Consider the following 15406-nt stretch of genomic DNA (forward strand, 5'->3'; position numbering starts at 1 on the left):
GACCGGTGTTCTTTGTGACAAGAAGATCAGTGACGTTCTCAAGTCGAAGATCTACCGAACGGTCATCCGGCCGGTCACACTCTATGGAACTGAATGTTGGCCGGCGACAAGGGAAGTCAAACGTTGGCTTGGTGTCATGGAGACAAAGATGCTGCGTTGGATCAATGGTATAACTCATTTTGATCATGTCCGCAATGACGACATCCGGCAGTGGTATGGCGTCGCTCCAAGTGCCAACAAATTGTGAAAAACCTGGCTTCAATGGTATGGTCATGTTCTGCGCGCTGACAGGGATACGCTGGCACAGAAGGTCCTTCAGTTTGAGGTCAATGACAAACGACCAAAGTGCCGGCTGAAGCAGTGCTGGCTTGACATGCTGCACGGCGACATGAAAATCACCCGCTTACACCCTGACCAAGCCTACAATTGAGAGAAATGGCAATTCTGATCCAAAATAGTGGACCCCACTACCACACAGGACAAAGGCTAAAGAAGAAGTTGGTTCCTCAAATATCCTGAAGCATATGGGGCGTCAAAGGTCAAAACCAGCAGCTTGAATTGAGCCCCGAAACAGACCAGCAGCCACATAATGGACATTATGATGGCATCCTTGTGTGGCATCCTCATATGATGGCATCCTTGTGTGGCGAAATCTGTTTTGAGGGCTTTAAATGTTTGCCTGTTTTAACATTTACTTTTAATATAAATCAGTGATTGAAAATAGTTGTCTTACAAGAAAAGCAGTAAGGAAGTGGAGTATTGTGGTGGTTGTCACGGCAAAATTAATTTTGTTAAACTTGTTTTTAGAACCTGGTAGTTCTGCTTGCTTCTGCAGTGTTGCGGTACTAGGGGCTCCCATCTCTTTCCAGCAACAATGGGGAACGTTGTCTTAAGTCAACCTTAAATTTTTGCATTTTATTAAAAGATCCCAGGGCATGACCGGAGGATATGTAACAGTCACTTGCTAGGTCTGGTCAGTTCCTGTTTTGGGTGACTATCTGGGAACCTAATGTTTATTGCTTTGGGTTCTATGCTGGAAGAAAAGCAGGGTATAAATGTAATAAATCTGTAAGCTGTTCTTTCTCGGTTATCGCTGACAGATTCCTCCAGCAAATGGGCAGGTGGCAGCTATTCAGGCACTTCCCACAGATTGGCTTATATATGATGAAATGACCAGAGCCCACAGAATAGCCAACATTAGGTGCTGCTCAGCTGTGACTCCTGTGACTGTGGCCCTCTTCTGTGGATCAGCGAGGTTACCAAGTAATGCTTTACAGGAGTCTTCATCCTTCAGAGGTACAGTGCTGGAATAAAACAATATGTGGATTGATTTTTTAATATATTATAATATAATATATTATATGAATTTACAGGGAGAGGTATAAACGGTTCCAAAACATCAGCAGATGTGAGAGTGGTATTTTTTTTGTTAATGATTTTTCTGAATTTTTGTTTAAATGAAACTGAGTTAGGAATGAAAAATAGTGTGGTACTTTTCTGTTTTTTTCTGTTTTAAATATTGTTCTAGAGCAGAGGTGCCCAAACCCCAGCCCTGGGGCCACTTGCAGCCTTCAAGGACTCCCAGTCTGGCCCTCAGGGAGCCCCCAGTCTCCAATGACCTTCTGGCCCTCCGGAGACTTGTGGAGTACTTGTGGGGGCGGGGGGGGGGAGAGGCAGCGGGGGCAGGGGGAAGGCAACGGCATGATCCCCAGGATCGTGCTGCTCAGGGGCTTGGGTACACTTACCAGAGCCTCCTGCAGCCTCCCGGGGTGCGGGGAGCCTTGTGTGGCTGACCGCAGGGCTCCCTGAAGCGTCAGAAGTGAAAGTGGAGCAATCGTGCTCTGCTTCTGCGAAACCAGAAGTGGAGCGCAATCACTCCACTTTCACTTGTGACGCTTCGGGGAGCCCTGCGGACAGCAGCACAGGGCTCCCTGCACCCTGGGAGGCTGCAGTAGGCTCTGGTAAGCGCACCCAAACACCTGTAGCCCCCCTGAGTGACGTGATCCTGGGGATTGTTCCGCTGCCTCCTGGCTGCTCCCGCCCTTTAAAGAGCAACAGGCCAGGGTCCACAGGCTGGGGCGTCACAATGCCCCAGTCTGAAAAGCCCTGGATTTGGCCCTTAGTCATTATGAAGTTCCTCTGAAATTAACAGGACTTAGGGCCCAGTCCTATCCAGTTTTCCAGCACTGATGCAGCCATGCCAACAGGGTGTGCGGTGTATCCTGAAGTTGGGTGTGAATCATGGAGGCCCTCCTCAAAGTAAGGGAATCTTTGGAAAGTTGGATAGGATTGGGCCCTTAGTCATGATTGAGTAAGCTTAGCATAAAATCCTATATGTAAATTTGTACTGGGTGTATATGTGATCCAGCAGTGTAGACTTATGCTTCGAAGCCATGATTGTCAGCAGCTTCTCTATATGTATATGTCGCAGTAAAAATCTGAAATGCTCAATTACTAGTTCTAACTGGAAGACACCAGAAGTCCTGGAGCTTTCTAGTATTGCCTAGTGAAAACTAGAAACTAACTTCTAGTTTTGACTAGTCAGAACTAGATATAATGGATTTTGGGTTTTTCACTGTAACGTACATAAATATGTCACAGAACTGATGATATGTGAGTTCAGTGCTTTCCATGGAAGAAAATCACATTGTGCTTTATAATAAATATGGCTTGTATAAATGCAAATCTATTGTTGTTGGCTCTTTTGATAACTCTACTAGTGCAGTATTATAAAACATTCATGTATAGGATTGTTTTTTTCTATACAGTAGATGGTGTTCCTAATGACAGTAGTGATAGTGAGATGGAAGACAGAACAACAGCTAACTTGGCTGCGCTAAAGCTGGATGAATGGCTCAATTTCAAACTAGATCCTGAGGTGAGTATTTTGTTACCTTGATTTTTTTTCCTAAAGGAAAAGTTTTACTCTTGAAGACTTGTGAAAATATTTTGGTATTTAAACCATTTTAAAGTTTATAATTCAGAACTAAGAATTTGGCAGCTGAATGAAACAAAGGCAATTGTCTGCTTAGTACATATTGACCTTACCTCCTTTTTATTTTATCTGAAAAATTTATATCCTGCTTTTCCCATGCCGAAGCAAATGCCCAAGGTGGCTTACAGGGCTCCATAATTAGAAGTGTTTGAAAATGGTGTTTCTTTTCTCAGAATTAAGCCCATTCAGTAAGACTTAGGCTGCAATCCTCTCTAACTGACTGGAAACAAACACTTCTATCCATAATAAATGTACAATGTATCACAAGAAATAAGTAAGAAGAAACATCAACAAAGCATTAAAATATTAATATTAAACACTAAAACAGCAAAAAAGAGCAAAAACCCAACACATATTATTGAGCCATTGTGTGTGTGTGTGTGGGGGGGGGAATTAGTCCAGGGAAGTACTTAAGCCACAGCACTATTGCAGAGGGCAAAAATTCCTCTTGTAATGTTGCAATGGTTTTATATATGGTACATCTGTGATGTGGGTGCACTTTGAAATGGGTAGTTTGTTGTCTTCTCCCAGGCTGTCAACACTAGAACTTGGGCCACCTAATGAAACTGTTTGGCTCAGAATAGATAAAAGAAAATACTACTTCATGCAGCATGCAACTAACATAGAATTTGCTTCCATAAGGTGTGTAATGGCTAATGTCTTAAATGCCTTAAAGAGGATTGATTCTGTTGTCCATAGATTTATCTATCAACATGGATAAACCATGATGATGATGGTTCAATGGATCTTCTTTTTGCAAAGGCAGCAGACCACTAAACAGCAGTAGGACTGGCATGTGTCTGTACCTGGACACCGAAGACTGTGGTTGCTTTAACACCTTGAGCATTTCTAAGAGCTGCTCTGCTTATGGCATGTCAGTGATGAGTGTCACATTTCTCGCCACATGACCATGCCTCTTAATGACATTTTTAAAAGTTATGTAGTGGCTGAACTATTGATGGACTGCCAGTGTGTGCTGGTAAGCCCAGTAATTTTGCCAAGTGTCTTGCACAACATGATGGTGTCTACCCTGATACCAGTTTGAAATTGAAGCAGCTGAACATGTGGGGATTGGAGGTGATCTTATCATACTGAAAGTTCTTGATCATGGATCAAATATTTTCCCTTCTCTGTCATATGCCCAGTGCTTCAGAAAGGCCACACAGGTCTGTTTGTTTCCAGCTCCCACACCATTATTCCGCTGTTACTGTAAGGTAAAATGTGCCAGTTTGGAAATCTCTGTACTTGAACTTGTATGTACGTAAAGGGAGAATGATTGAACACACACACAAAATGCTTTACTTTTTTCATCCATTCCTTTGAAAACAGTAGATTACATTTTTAAGGCCATGTGACTGACCTTGTAGTTTTTTGTGTGCAGTCCTCTTACGGAGGTATTGGGGTTAACTGCAATCATTGTTTGCTTAAAATTTTCAAAAAATCTACATGCATTACAGGCTGCTACCCTACTCCTTCAACTGAGGCAGAAGTGGCATAGTTTATTTCTAAGGCGTATGAGAGCACCTTCAAAGCCCTGGTCCCAGGTTGATGAGGCAACAATACGAGCAATCATTGCAGTCTTAAGTACTGAAGAACAGTCAGCAGGTCTACAACAGCCTTCAGGAATTGGGCAGAGACCGAGACCTATGTCATCAGAAGAACTTCCACTAGCATCTTCATGGAGATCGAACACTAGTCGAAAAAGCTCTGCCGAGGCAGAATTCGTGGATGATTCTTTCAATGCTGAAAGGTATCTTGTAACAGCTGTCACAGTCATGTCCCCCTGTGCTCAAGGCTCTATATGTAGAAGATGGGTAATGCATTGTCTGGCCCTTAGGCCTTAATTCAAGGAGGGGTTCTATAGGTTTTAAAAGATTCACAGAAGAAAGAAAAGATGTAGCTGTGGTTTTTTCTAGAAAGTCCAGCATTGCAGTTGGGCCAGTAAAGCAGCAGAACAAGCCAAAGTTCTCCTTATTCCTTTCCTTCTTCCCTCTCCATTTTAAGCTGCTTAATAATGGCAACAAAAACAAGTTTGAAAAACATGGGGATAGTTGGACCAAATCCTGTTTGTTTCCCCTCCTTTGAATAGCTTAATAATACCTTTTCTACCTTGGCAAGCAAATTGGTTCAGGAGGAGGAAGCTGACTTGCAAACTTGAAATATAATGTGAAAAGAGGTTTCATGGAAGTTGCTTTCATTTTTTATTTGTGGGGTACACATCATAAGTTCACATGGAGTATTTGAGTCTTCCACAAAATACTCTTCCCATGAGTCTGCACAAAGCTGAGCTGTACATAGCACCAAAACATTTTACTGTTCAAACTTACGTTATCTTTTAACAACACAGAAATGATGCATCACAGGAACTCAGTCAAGTAAAAACTAATAATTTAAAATGTTTGAGTTTCCACCTGATGTTGGATAAGTACCACATACAAAGTAGCAGTAGAATGCATGCTATCTATAATGCAGATTATAAATTTCAAATGTGCCAATATTAAATCCACATATACCTAGGAATTAAATGAATGCTTTTATATAGGAATTGACCTTATTGTGAATTTAGTCTCAGCATGTTTTGTAAAATGTCTTTCAAAAAATTTGTAATTATTTAGCAATTTTTCTCTTTCAGAAATCCCCCTAAAGCTCCTTTAAACTATGATATAAACAAAGAACAGAACAATACAATATTAAGGTAACATTCCATTTTAAAGCTTTTTAAAGCACATTTTCAAAAGAAAGTGAGAATTTGACAAAGGACATCTAAATAGACAGTATGATTTACTATGGAAATATAAAAATAAAGTTTATTCCAGTGATCAATACAAGTCTTATGAAACTTCTTATGCAAGTTAAAATCCCTTCCTTGGATGCCTCAAGAAAGCACAAGGCTGCCTTCAGAGATACCAGCTTTGGGGCCTCTTGGACACTAGCAGCTATTACATCAAGCCTCCTTCTCACACCTATTTTTATGGTAATCGGTGCTAATTTGTGGTGGTGTGCACTCCATGCTATTGAAATAATTCACCTACCAACCAGCTAGTTCTTCTTACTTTTGCTCCTTATGTTCCTCAGCCACACTCCAAATCATACTGTATATGTAATCTGCTCCAGTCTGTAAATCAGAATTACGTAAATTCTGTTTCCATGAATGTCAGCACTTGATGTCTTTGGGAATTCTCCTTGACCACATCAAAACTTTCTGCTATCATTTTATTTGAATTACTAAATGCTATTTTCTTTCAATGTACAGAGTCCTAATGAAATCTGCATCTCCAGCATTTCACCAACCACTAAAATACAAGGAGAGAAGTGTTCTGCACTCCAAGCGAAGCACAGATGACAGGTCAGACCAGTCATCAGTGAAATCCACAGATAGTAGCAGTTTCCCCAGTCCCTGCGCCAGTCCTTCTCCTCCATCATCTGGGAAGGTACAGTACTTGCTCAATGCTTGTTCATTCTGTTGCAGATCTTTTGAAAACTGATAGATGAACATTGAAATAAAAACAGAATATTTTGTATTCTAGTGTCAGGATATGATCATTTACAGCACTTAAAACTCATGAACAGAGAAGGTTTTGTGTTGTCTCTTGCCCTCTTGGAACCGGGCTGCTCTTTTACTGTCAAGATTTTATGTATAGATGTTTGTATTCACTAAGAATTCTTGAGAGAACCTAAAAATCTGGGAGGAGCTACAAAAACTAAAAAGGGGAAAAAAATGCTGTCAATGGCTGGCTTGTACAATCTCATGTTAACAGCAGAATCTTGAGTTTTGTCACATAAGGCTGCTAAGTATCTCTCAGAAGAGATAATGGGTCTTATCCCTCTATTTGGAGGAAAGCCAGGTCCTGGATTGTGATAGAAAATAGTTATTTTGTTGATTTACAGGATGAGGTAGCCAACACTATTAAGCAGCTTAGGGCACAATTCTAACCCGGTCTACTCAGAAGTAAGTCATATTGTGTTCAATGGGACTTACTCCCAGGAAAGTGAGGTTAGGATTGCAGCCTTAGTTTGATAACATACGCACCCATCCTAACATACGCACCCATCTATGCTCACTCAGACCTGGTGAAAAATTATATGTTGCAGCAGTGAAACAGTCGCTCCTCATGTAAAAAACACATGATTGCAGAGTTCTTTCTTTCTCTCACCTAGCTGGTCAGAAATCCATTGACAGACTAGGGAGAAGAGCAATAAAAGAAGAGCAATAAAAGGTCTTCAGGCTCTGCCTTCTTGGCTTTATCACTTTATCACCTTGGTGTGGTTCCTCCTGAAGTGGCTGTGTACCTCATTCACTCTGTCTCTTACACTGGAAAATTCAATTTTGACTTGGCATACCCTTATGAAAGGTGCATAGGCTGCTTTCGCTTGCCTTGGTCCTTGGCAAATCCATAAGCAGGTTACTAGTTCTGAGAGGCCCACTGTTAGCTGGTCAGAATGTTGCACTGTTTCTTCTTTTGCAGGAGGAGGGATGCAAAACTCTGTCCATGCCCCCGTCAGAGGGCTTCTCTGTTCCTGTCAAAGAGCAAGTTGCTATAAACTTACAACCTGTATATGTAAGCTGGCCCAATTCCTTCTTTATTATTTATCTCCAGTCCAATCTTTCATCAAACTTGGCATTAGTCTGGCCATAGTCCTCATACATTCTTTCGCTTTTGCTAACTCCCTGTGTTATAGAGCATTTAGAGGGGGAAGTAGGAAGGGGGAAAGTAGTAACAAGGAATTATTTTCTAATAAAAATCAGTATGCATTAATTATTGCATAATATAAAGTCTCATCAAAAAGCATCATAACAAACCAAAGTTCCCTCATGACGTTACAGCAGGTTGGCAAAAGCCTCTTAAACTGGCTTGAAAGTAGCAACCTTATAAAGAATCTTGCAGGTCCCCCTCAAAGAGGTGTTGGCCTGGCTCTGTCAGTGTTCCCAATCCATTTCTGTATTTCTTGGCTACACTGGCTTCTGTAGTTAAAAATTAGTTCTGCTTGGGTAACAAGAGCGACCTAATTCCATCATCAGTTTTTCTGACTTGGCAGCTGTGTAACCTGTACTTCACCAAGCAGAACTGACTCCATGAGAACTTCTGCTCCCCAAACCTCCAGGCTCCTTTTAGAGACCTACTGACAGCAGATGGCAGACTGTGCAGGGTTACTTGGTTGTCTCTGTGCTGCAGTTGTGTGCAGGACTTTCCAAGCCACAATTAAAATCCAGTCTTGATTGACTTCAGCATCTGAATCTTTTCCTTAATTTTTCACCCTACATTTCCAAATTGCATTTCTTTGGCACTGCAAATGGTAGTTATTCAACCACTTTCTGCAAGAATCTGGAGGTGTGTTTGACGTTTGTTTTACAAGTGGCTAACACTATGATCTGTTTTGCATGTTCTGCAACATTTTGCAAAAATGTTGTAAAAGGGATCTTTCTGTTTTTCAGGGTTCCAAGTCACCTTCTCCACGGCCAAACATGCCAGTGCGATACTTCATAATGAAAAGCAGTAATTTGAGGAACCTTGAGATTTCCCAACAGAAGGGAATTTGGTCCACAACCCCAAGTAATGAGAGAAAACTAAATCGAGCCTTTTGGGAGAGCAGTGTAGTTTACTTGGTATTTTCTGTTCAGGGATCAGGACACTTTCAGGTGAGAACCCCATAAACCGAAGTTAGTTTACTCAGGACACAATCCTAACCCACTTTCCAGCACCAACATAAGGGCAATGCAGCTCCGAGGTAAGGGAACAAACATTCCCTACTTTGAGGAGGCCTCTGAGTGGAGAGGCCAACTGCAGAATGCAGCACACATCCCATTGGCGCAGCTATGCCAGTGCTGGGAAGTTGGTTGGAATTTGGGCCTCAGTCTGTTAATTTTGTAGCAGTTGAACCAAAAGAGAAATAAAGTGTTTTTTTTAAAAAAGGCTGTAATGATATTGTAGTTTATTTTTGTTTTCCATGGATAATCCTTTCTGCTTAGGGTTTTTTCTTTCCTGATGTGTATAGCTAGCATACTGTGCCTCTAGTGGGGCTAGAAATAAGAGCCAGCTCTTGACTGAGTTGAAACAGAACATGTTCATATTGCTTTACAATCAGTTTGGTTTTGTAATATCAAAGGAGCCTCACTGCCCGCCTCACTGCCCAGCCTCCTGGGTGACCTGGAAGGTGATGTGAACCTGTTCTGAACTGAGCATATAGCTTGTACCACTTCCCATGATGCACTCACCTGGGAGCCCAACCCATAGAGGTTGCTTGAAGGGCCTTCCCCTGGATTTCTTCAGGGAATACACTCACACTTCCACTGTGGCCCACCCCTAATACTCTAGCACTAGGTATGATGATGATAACAAATTCCCATGACAAACAGTTGTAGTAGGTTTTGCTATGAGGAAGTTGCTGTCCATCCTTCCAATCAGAAAGTCTGGTAAAATTCCTTCCTGGTCCCATCAACCAGCAATCCACGCCAAAGGATTTCAGTCATCCATAAATATAAAATTGTTTAGTTGAAACCCAGGCAAAGGGCTAGTATCTTGCCAACTATTTATCCTTCAAGCTCAAACTCAAAAGAAGTGTCTGTTCATGGCTGCCCTGTCTCTGAGGCAATCAGCAGTGAACTGATCTGTCAGAGCATGGGGTTTCATCATCTGGTAGAGCAGCTACTGGGTGGTGCTACACTAGTAAAGAGCTTGAATGTGGGAGGGAAGGGCTTTAAGGCTATTGCCTACCAAAGTGCAGATCTCTTTCCTCTGCCCACCCCAAGATGTGGCTTTTTATTTAAGGGAAAAACACTTACTGGCATGAATGAGAGCTGTTTTGGGAAATACTGACATAAGCTGTACTATTTCTGTTTCCTCCTGTGAAAAGCACAAAGATGATGTGAGCACCTGGCATTTTTGATAAAGATATTGAATTAAGCAACTCAAAAGTGACCATCTGTTTAATTCCAAGTAAAAATTAATAATTGAAAATTGAAATAAATTCAGATTTTACTAACATTTGTCACAGGGTTTTGCTCGGATGTCTTCAGAAATAGGACGTGAGAAAAGTCAAGATTGGGGTTCTACCGGTTTAGGGGGAGTGTTCAAAGTGGAGTGGATCCGGAAAGAGAGCCTTCCCTTTCAGTTTGCTCATCACTTGCTTAACCCTTGGAACGACAACAAGAAAGTCCAAATAAGCCGGGATGGCCAGGTAGGCTGCTTGCTTCAGTCAAGGCCAGAGATTGTGGGTCCTTCACTCTTTAGTGTGAACAAATATTGGGCAGTTTTTATTGCTGGGCAGTTGTATGATGTTACTGGAAATATTAACAAGAAGAAATAAGCTTTCTTTCTGAGCAAAAGAAGAGGTTTTCCCTGGTCTGTACTGAAGACAGTCCTTACTATGGTTGGTTGTACCAACTGTTAGTGTCATCTTCATACGCTCTCTTTAACCTGACCTATAACACACCCAAATTTTTTTCACTACTTCCGACTCTTTTCTCTGGTGTAGGAGCTGGAACCCCAAGTTGGAGAGCAATTGCTGCAGCTGTGGGACCGTATTCCTTTAGGAGAGAGAAATGTAGCTAATTGAAAAGACAGTGAAGATTTGAGAGATGCATTTTTTCCAAAGTGAGTAAAGTTTCTTTTGTAATGTTCTTTCCTCCTGATATGGATATCGATACAGTGCAGCTTGGGGAAAGTAGTAGCTGTCTCTGAGTGACAAACAGTATTTTGGGGAACTCCATAAAGGTTTTGAAGATAAAAGGGTAGGAGTAGAGCTATGCACTTCATCATGGAAGTAACTGTGGAAGGAGGATCAAAAGACTAGGCAAATGAAGTATAAGTTTGGCTACAACCCACAAATCTATTTGCAAGGCCAGTGAGGTGTAAGAAAGGGGTTTTTTTGCCCCAAAAAATAAGGTTAATTTGCTTTGTGGATTCTTCAAAAGCATATGAGGGGATTGCACCATCATCTACCAAAAAAAAAGGCTGCAGCTTTTGCTATTGGCAGCACAAAGACGGAATTTTAAATTCAGTTTCTTTTCCACAGCTCCTGTGAGTGTCTGACTTGCTGAAATCACCAGTGCACCTACAGGAAGGAGACACCACGATGAACTGTACTGTGGAATTCAATGGCATTCCTTTATTACAGGCTGCATTTGATGCATTATTATGCCTTGAAGGGAAAATGCAGGCTGCTTTTATTTTCAGTGAGAAGTTTGTTCTGAGTGCTTCACTTTGAAGTTTCAAATGCTAAGCTTAGGTACACCAAAGCAGACTGAAACCACTTATGAACTTTGAATAGTGTTATAACTATTTAATATTTCTTTCAGAGGAAGGAATGTCTGGGAGCAATGAGTAATACTCAAGACAATTGGAAGCTTGTTCAGATAATGCTTGAGGGGAAATGAATGCAGGCACAGCTTCAGCGTAAAAAGACCTGAGCTCTATTTCTGCTACTGGAGTAAAACACTGGTGAAGAGAGCCTTTCCCCCCTCGTATTAAATCCATTTAAAATGAGGATACTTTTATCAGCAAGCTGACTTCAAGTTGTATAATTTTGACTGTAGTCTTTCTCCCATTATGCACTCTTAAAAATGACTGTTGTGTTTGCAGTTCTGATCTAGTAGCACAGAGCTCAAGAACAGATTCTTCAGCACTGAAGGAAATGAGATTTTAAGAAATCATTTGCTGTTGGCCATACCTTTCTGCATCCCCAAACCACTATCAGTACTTTCCCACTCCCCACTTCTCATATTTCCGAGATGCCTCCTTTTGTCCCCCTCACCTCTTTTCACTTCCTCCATTTCTTCAGGTTTGATTTTGCTCATTGGGACCTTCCTGCTTCATCTATGTATTTGATCTAATGTGTACTCCTGGACAGCTCCAGTCCTTGTCGCTTAATAGTATCAGTTGTCTTTTGAATGGTGTTGACCAAACCGGCAGTTTTCCAAGAAGGAGGAACGTCACATTGAACTTGAAATAGAAGGGATCCTGCATTATTCTTTTTCTAGCTTTGCTTAGAAGGAATAATTTAAAAAGCAAACAATTATTGGACAACTGTGTAAGTAACATCAGTGATGCCAATTCTTTCCTAAAGACCGCTAAGTGAAAGGCGAACGCATAGCAAATGACTTTGGTAGAATGGGGGGAGGAAAAAAGTTTATGTTCTCAGAAAAACACTATATTAGCATCTTTATAAAGATTCAGTGTTTGAATTGACTTTTACATCTAGTGTTTAATTTTTAATGCTTTTATGTATAGATTGACTGACTCATTTGTGATTTTCAACCACATGCAATTAGGTTTCTCTGTACCTCTATGTAGCATTCTTCTGTTCAGTTTTACTGACTGGCTGAATTTACCTGTTTACAAGTTTAAAGTTGAAAATAAAGTGTTTAGAATAAAGTTGTTTTGTTTTGCTCTGTGGTGTTTGAAGCAATTTGTAGCTGTGCAGCAGAGTGTCATCTAATATCTGGTGGCTGGTTTTTCACCTTTGATCATCCTCAGTAGTTTATATGTAGCAACAGTAATTATTCTGCTCTCCTTGTTCTACAGATACTTTGCATAAACACACTGCAGTAAACTGTAAAGCTGTTTGACACGGGTGCAAATTTGCAGGAATGTTGTCTTGTATATTTTGTCTTAAATGTTTTCAAGATCAGGGTTCAGAGGCAGCACTATTGGAGAGTGAAGGAGTGTGATAAATAAATGGCATGCATTTTGCTACTTGCTAGTAGTTTCTAAAGCACAACTTAATAGTAAACTGTTCAAAATGTACTGTTACCTTGAGTGGGTGTATGTCTTTTCTAAATAAAGTTACAGAGAGAAGATTGTTAATCCTATATAATGGACTTTATATGCTTTTTAACAGTCTGAATAACATTCTTCCCAGAAGGCCTGTCTGATAATGATTAAAAAGCAAATTTTGATTGTAATAAACCTGTTATATGGTCCAGTCTAATGCTTAATATAGGAGATTAGCAATCTGATCCAATGAAGAATTGACCACATCTAAACCCCACTGAATAAGGCAGAAGGAAAAGAGTAAAAAAAAATTACGAGCCTGATAAAGAAGAGGCTTATAAAGGCTAAAGAAAAGAATAACATTGCTAAGAATGAAGTATGGAGTAGAGCAGGTATTGCTGTTCTTCCTGTAATCCAGGGAGAGAAAAATGCTCAAGACTAGGATGAGTGGAATGGAAGTGGAATACAGAACCAATGGAATATCAATGGAGGATAGAATCTTTTTTTTACTATTGAAGAGGCTGCAGGACTTTTAACTGTGCTTGTGGAGTTGATGGAAACATTCACCCAGCTTCATAATTCTTCTTGCATGTCTAGAGGTATAATACTTTCATTGCGGGGCACCTACTGACACCTAAATTAGGATACAATTTCAATAATTAATGACAGGCTCATTAATTATCTTGGTATTAAAGGGGGCAGCTTCATTCTAATCAGTTTGTCTGTGAACATAACCCTTAGAACAACGTGACTGTTAAAATAATTCTAAGATCTATTTTTCACTAAATTCAGCCTCTGTGGCGTAGCTAGCGAGGGATGGGGGGCAGTCTGCCGTAGGTACCAGCTTTGGGGGAGTGACAATACAATGTTACCAAAATTGCTAACATTGCGGTGATTAGGAATAATAACATCATGTTATATACCGTTGGATGTGGAATTTCCTGCAAAATGCAATGAAAAAAACCGGAGTAAAATATCTCCATTCTATCAAAAGTTATGGCTGAAAAACCAGAAAACAAAAAATGCTTGGAGCCTTATAGAAAGTGAAACTGAGCCATATTGCGCATTTACTCACAAGTAGGCAAACATGCTTTAGTCCATTGGAAAGGGAAGCCTGAGAGGAATCCAACAACACCAGAATGGTCTCAATCTGATGAACACAGCCCCAAAAAACACCTAAGAAGGAAGTCCCTCCCTCAAAGCTGACAAGTATATTGAGCCGTATGGAAAGCAAAACTAAACTTTTACTCATGAGTAAGCAAACGTGCCTTGGCTTGTGGTCAGGTCAGGCAAAAGGGAATGTGAGGCTATCAAAATGGTCCTGATCTGATGGAATGAGCTCAACAAATGTTCCAGAAGGCAGCCCCCCCTCCCCCCTAAAAAGAATAAGATAGAGGCTTGAGCTGGTAAGGTGAATATTTTCTTTTTTAGGCTTGTAAGGTCCTTATATTGATATGCTTGAAACAGAAACTTAAGTTGAACTGGGCACTGGGTAGGGCTGAAAATCTCACTGATTTTTTTTGTGGGGGAGTGTTATTGCAGGCAGGCTACTGAGGAAATTTACTTGGTGGATCAGGGCTGGCTCCCCCTTATTTAATTTGTTTTTCTTTAATTATTTTAATTTGCTTGATGATGTCACTTCCAGCCATGACATCACTTGGAAAATTATGTTGTATGGGGTGACAAAAGAATTTATAGGCTCTGGGTATCAAATGACCTAGCTACACCACTGTTCAGCCTCTATAATTCTTTAAGGCTCCAATTTAGCCAACTTTCCAGTGCTGATACAGCCATGCCAATGGGCTGTGCGCTGCAGTAGTAGGGTAGTCACGGAGACCTTCTCAAGGTAACAAATGTTCCCTTACCTCAGGGCTGCATTATGGCTGCATTGATGTTAGAATTTGATAGGATTGGGCCCTAAGTGTCTTTGCTAGGACCATGCCAATCATTTCCAGTACAGTAAACAGAAAAGACATGGAATTCTAGTACTGTTAATACAATATAAAATAAAACTGAAATATGTATGGGTGCGGGGGTGGTAGAAAGGAGGGAAGGTTATGACAATGTGTTCTTGGCAGAGAATATGTACCCTCTATTTCATAGAACTTGGAATGCTCATTTTCCTATTTCTGCCCCTTAAGAAAAGTTTATTATCTCTTTTTCAAAGACAAAACTTGAGATTGGAGAGGCAAGGTAGAAGGGAAAAAACTGATTCAACTATGACTCTTTACTCCCTGAGTAATCTATGTTTTAAAGAAGAGAGTTGTACTATAAATCGCTTTGGGGAACTTCGATTTAGTATTGCTTAGTACAGATAGTGTTCTGGGAATCTGTACAGAACTCTTAAAAAAAATAGAAAAGAATAATTGCTTGGAGAATTTCAGGAATCCTCCAGAAATTACAGGTTGAGACTCATTATTCAGGAGGGTTCCATTCCAAGAACACACTTGGATGGCAAAAAAAAAAAAAAAAAAAGCTTAAGAACAGCCCCACTGGATCAGGCCATAGGCCCATCTAGTCCAGCTTCCTGCATCTCACAGCAGCCCACCAAATTCCTCAAGGAGCACACCAGATAACAAGAGACCTTTATCCTGGTGCCCTCCCTTGCATTTGACATTCTGACATAGCCCATTTCTAAAATCAGGAGGTTGCACATACACATCATGGCTTGTAACCCGTAATGGATTTTTCCTCCAGAAAC

General features: G+C 40.8%; 1 protein-coding gene across 6 annotated transcripts in view; it reads left to right on the top strand.

Annotated features, from left to right (window-relative positions):
- Positions 1-12366, top strand: part of YTHDC2 (YTH N6-methyladenosine RNA binding protein C2) — a 36892-nt gene extending 24526 nt beyond the window's left edge. For 2 of the 6 annotated variants that reach the window (XM_066616473.1, XM_066616479.1), the window contains 10 exons: positions 1101-1296; positions 2769-2878; positions 4453-4745; positions 5628-5690; positions 6249-6426; positions 7462-7554; positions 8430-8633; positions 9989-10171; positions 10469-10587; positions 11009-12366. In XM_066616473.1, coding sequence (XP_066472570.1) covers positions 1101-1296; positions 2769-2878; positions 4453-4745; positions 5628-5690; positions 6249-6426; positions 7462-7554; positions 8430-8633; positions 9989-10171; positions 10469-10549 — 1401 coding nt within the window. In that variant the 3' untranslated portion in view covers positions 10550-10587; positions 11009-12366. The remainder of the gene's footprint in view (positions 1-1100; positions 1297-2768; positions 2879-4452; positions 4746-5627; positions 5691-6248; positions 6427-7461; positions 7555-8429; positions 8634-9988; positions 10172-10468; positions 10588-11008) is intronic. The other 4 variants (XM_066616475.1, XM_066616476.1, XM_066616477.1 and 1 more) reach the window with 4 other exon arrangements.
- The last annotated feature ends 3040 nt before the right edge of the window (positions 12367-15406 follow it).

Source organism: Tiliqua scincoides, chromosome 2, assembly GCF_035046505.1.
Source record: "Tiliqua scincoides isolate rTilSci1 chromosome 2, rTilSci1.hap2, whole genome shotgun sequence".
Classification (NCBI taxonomy): Eukaryota; Metazoa; Chordata; class Lepidosauria; order Squamata; family Scincidae; genus Tiliqua; species Tiliqua scincoides.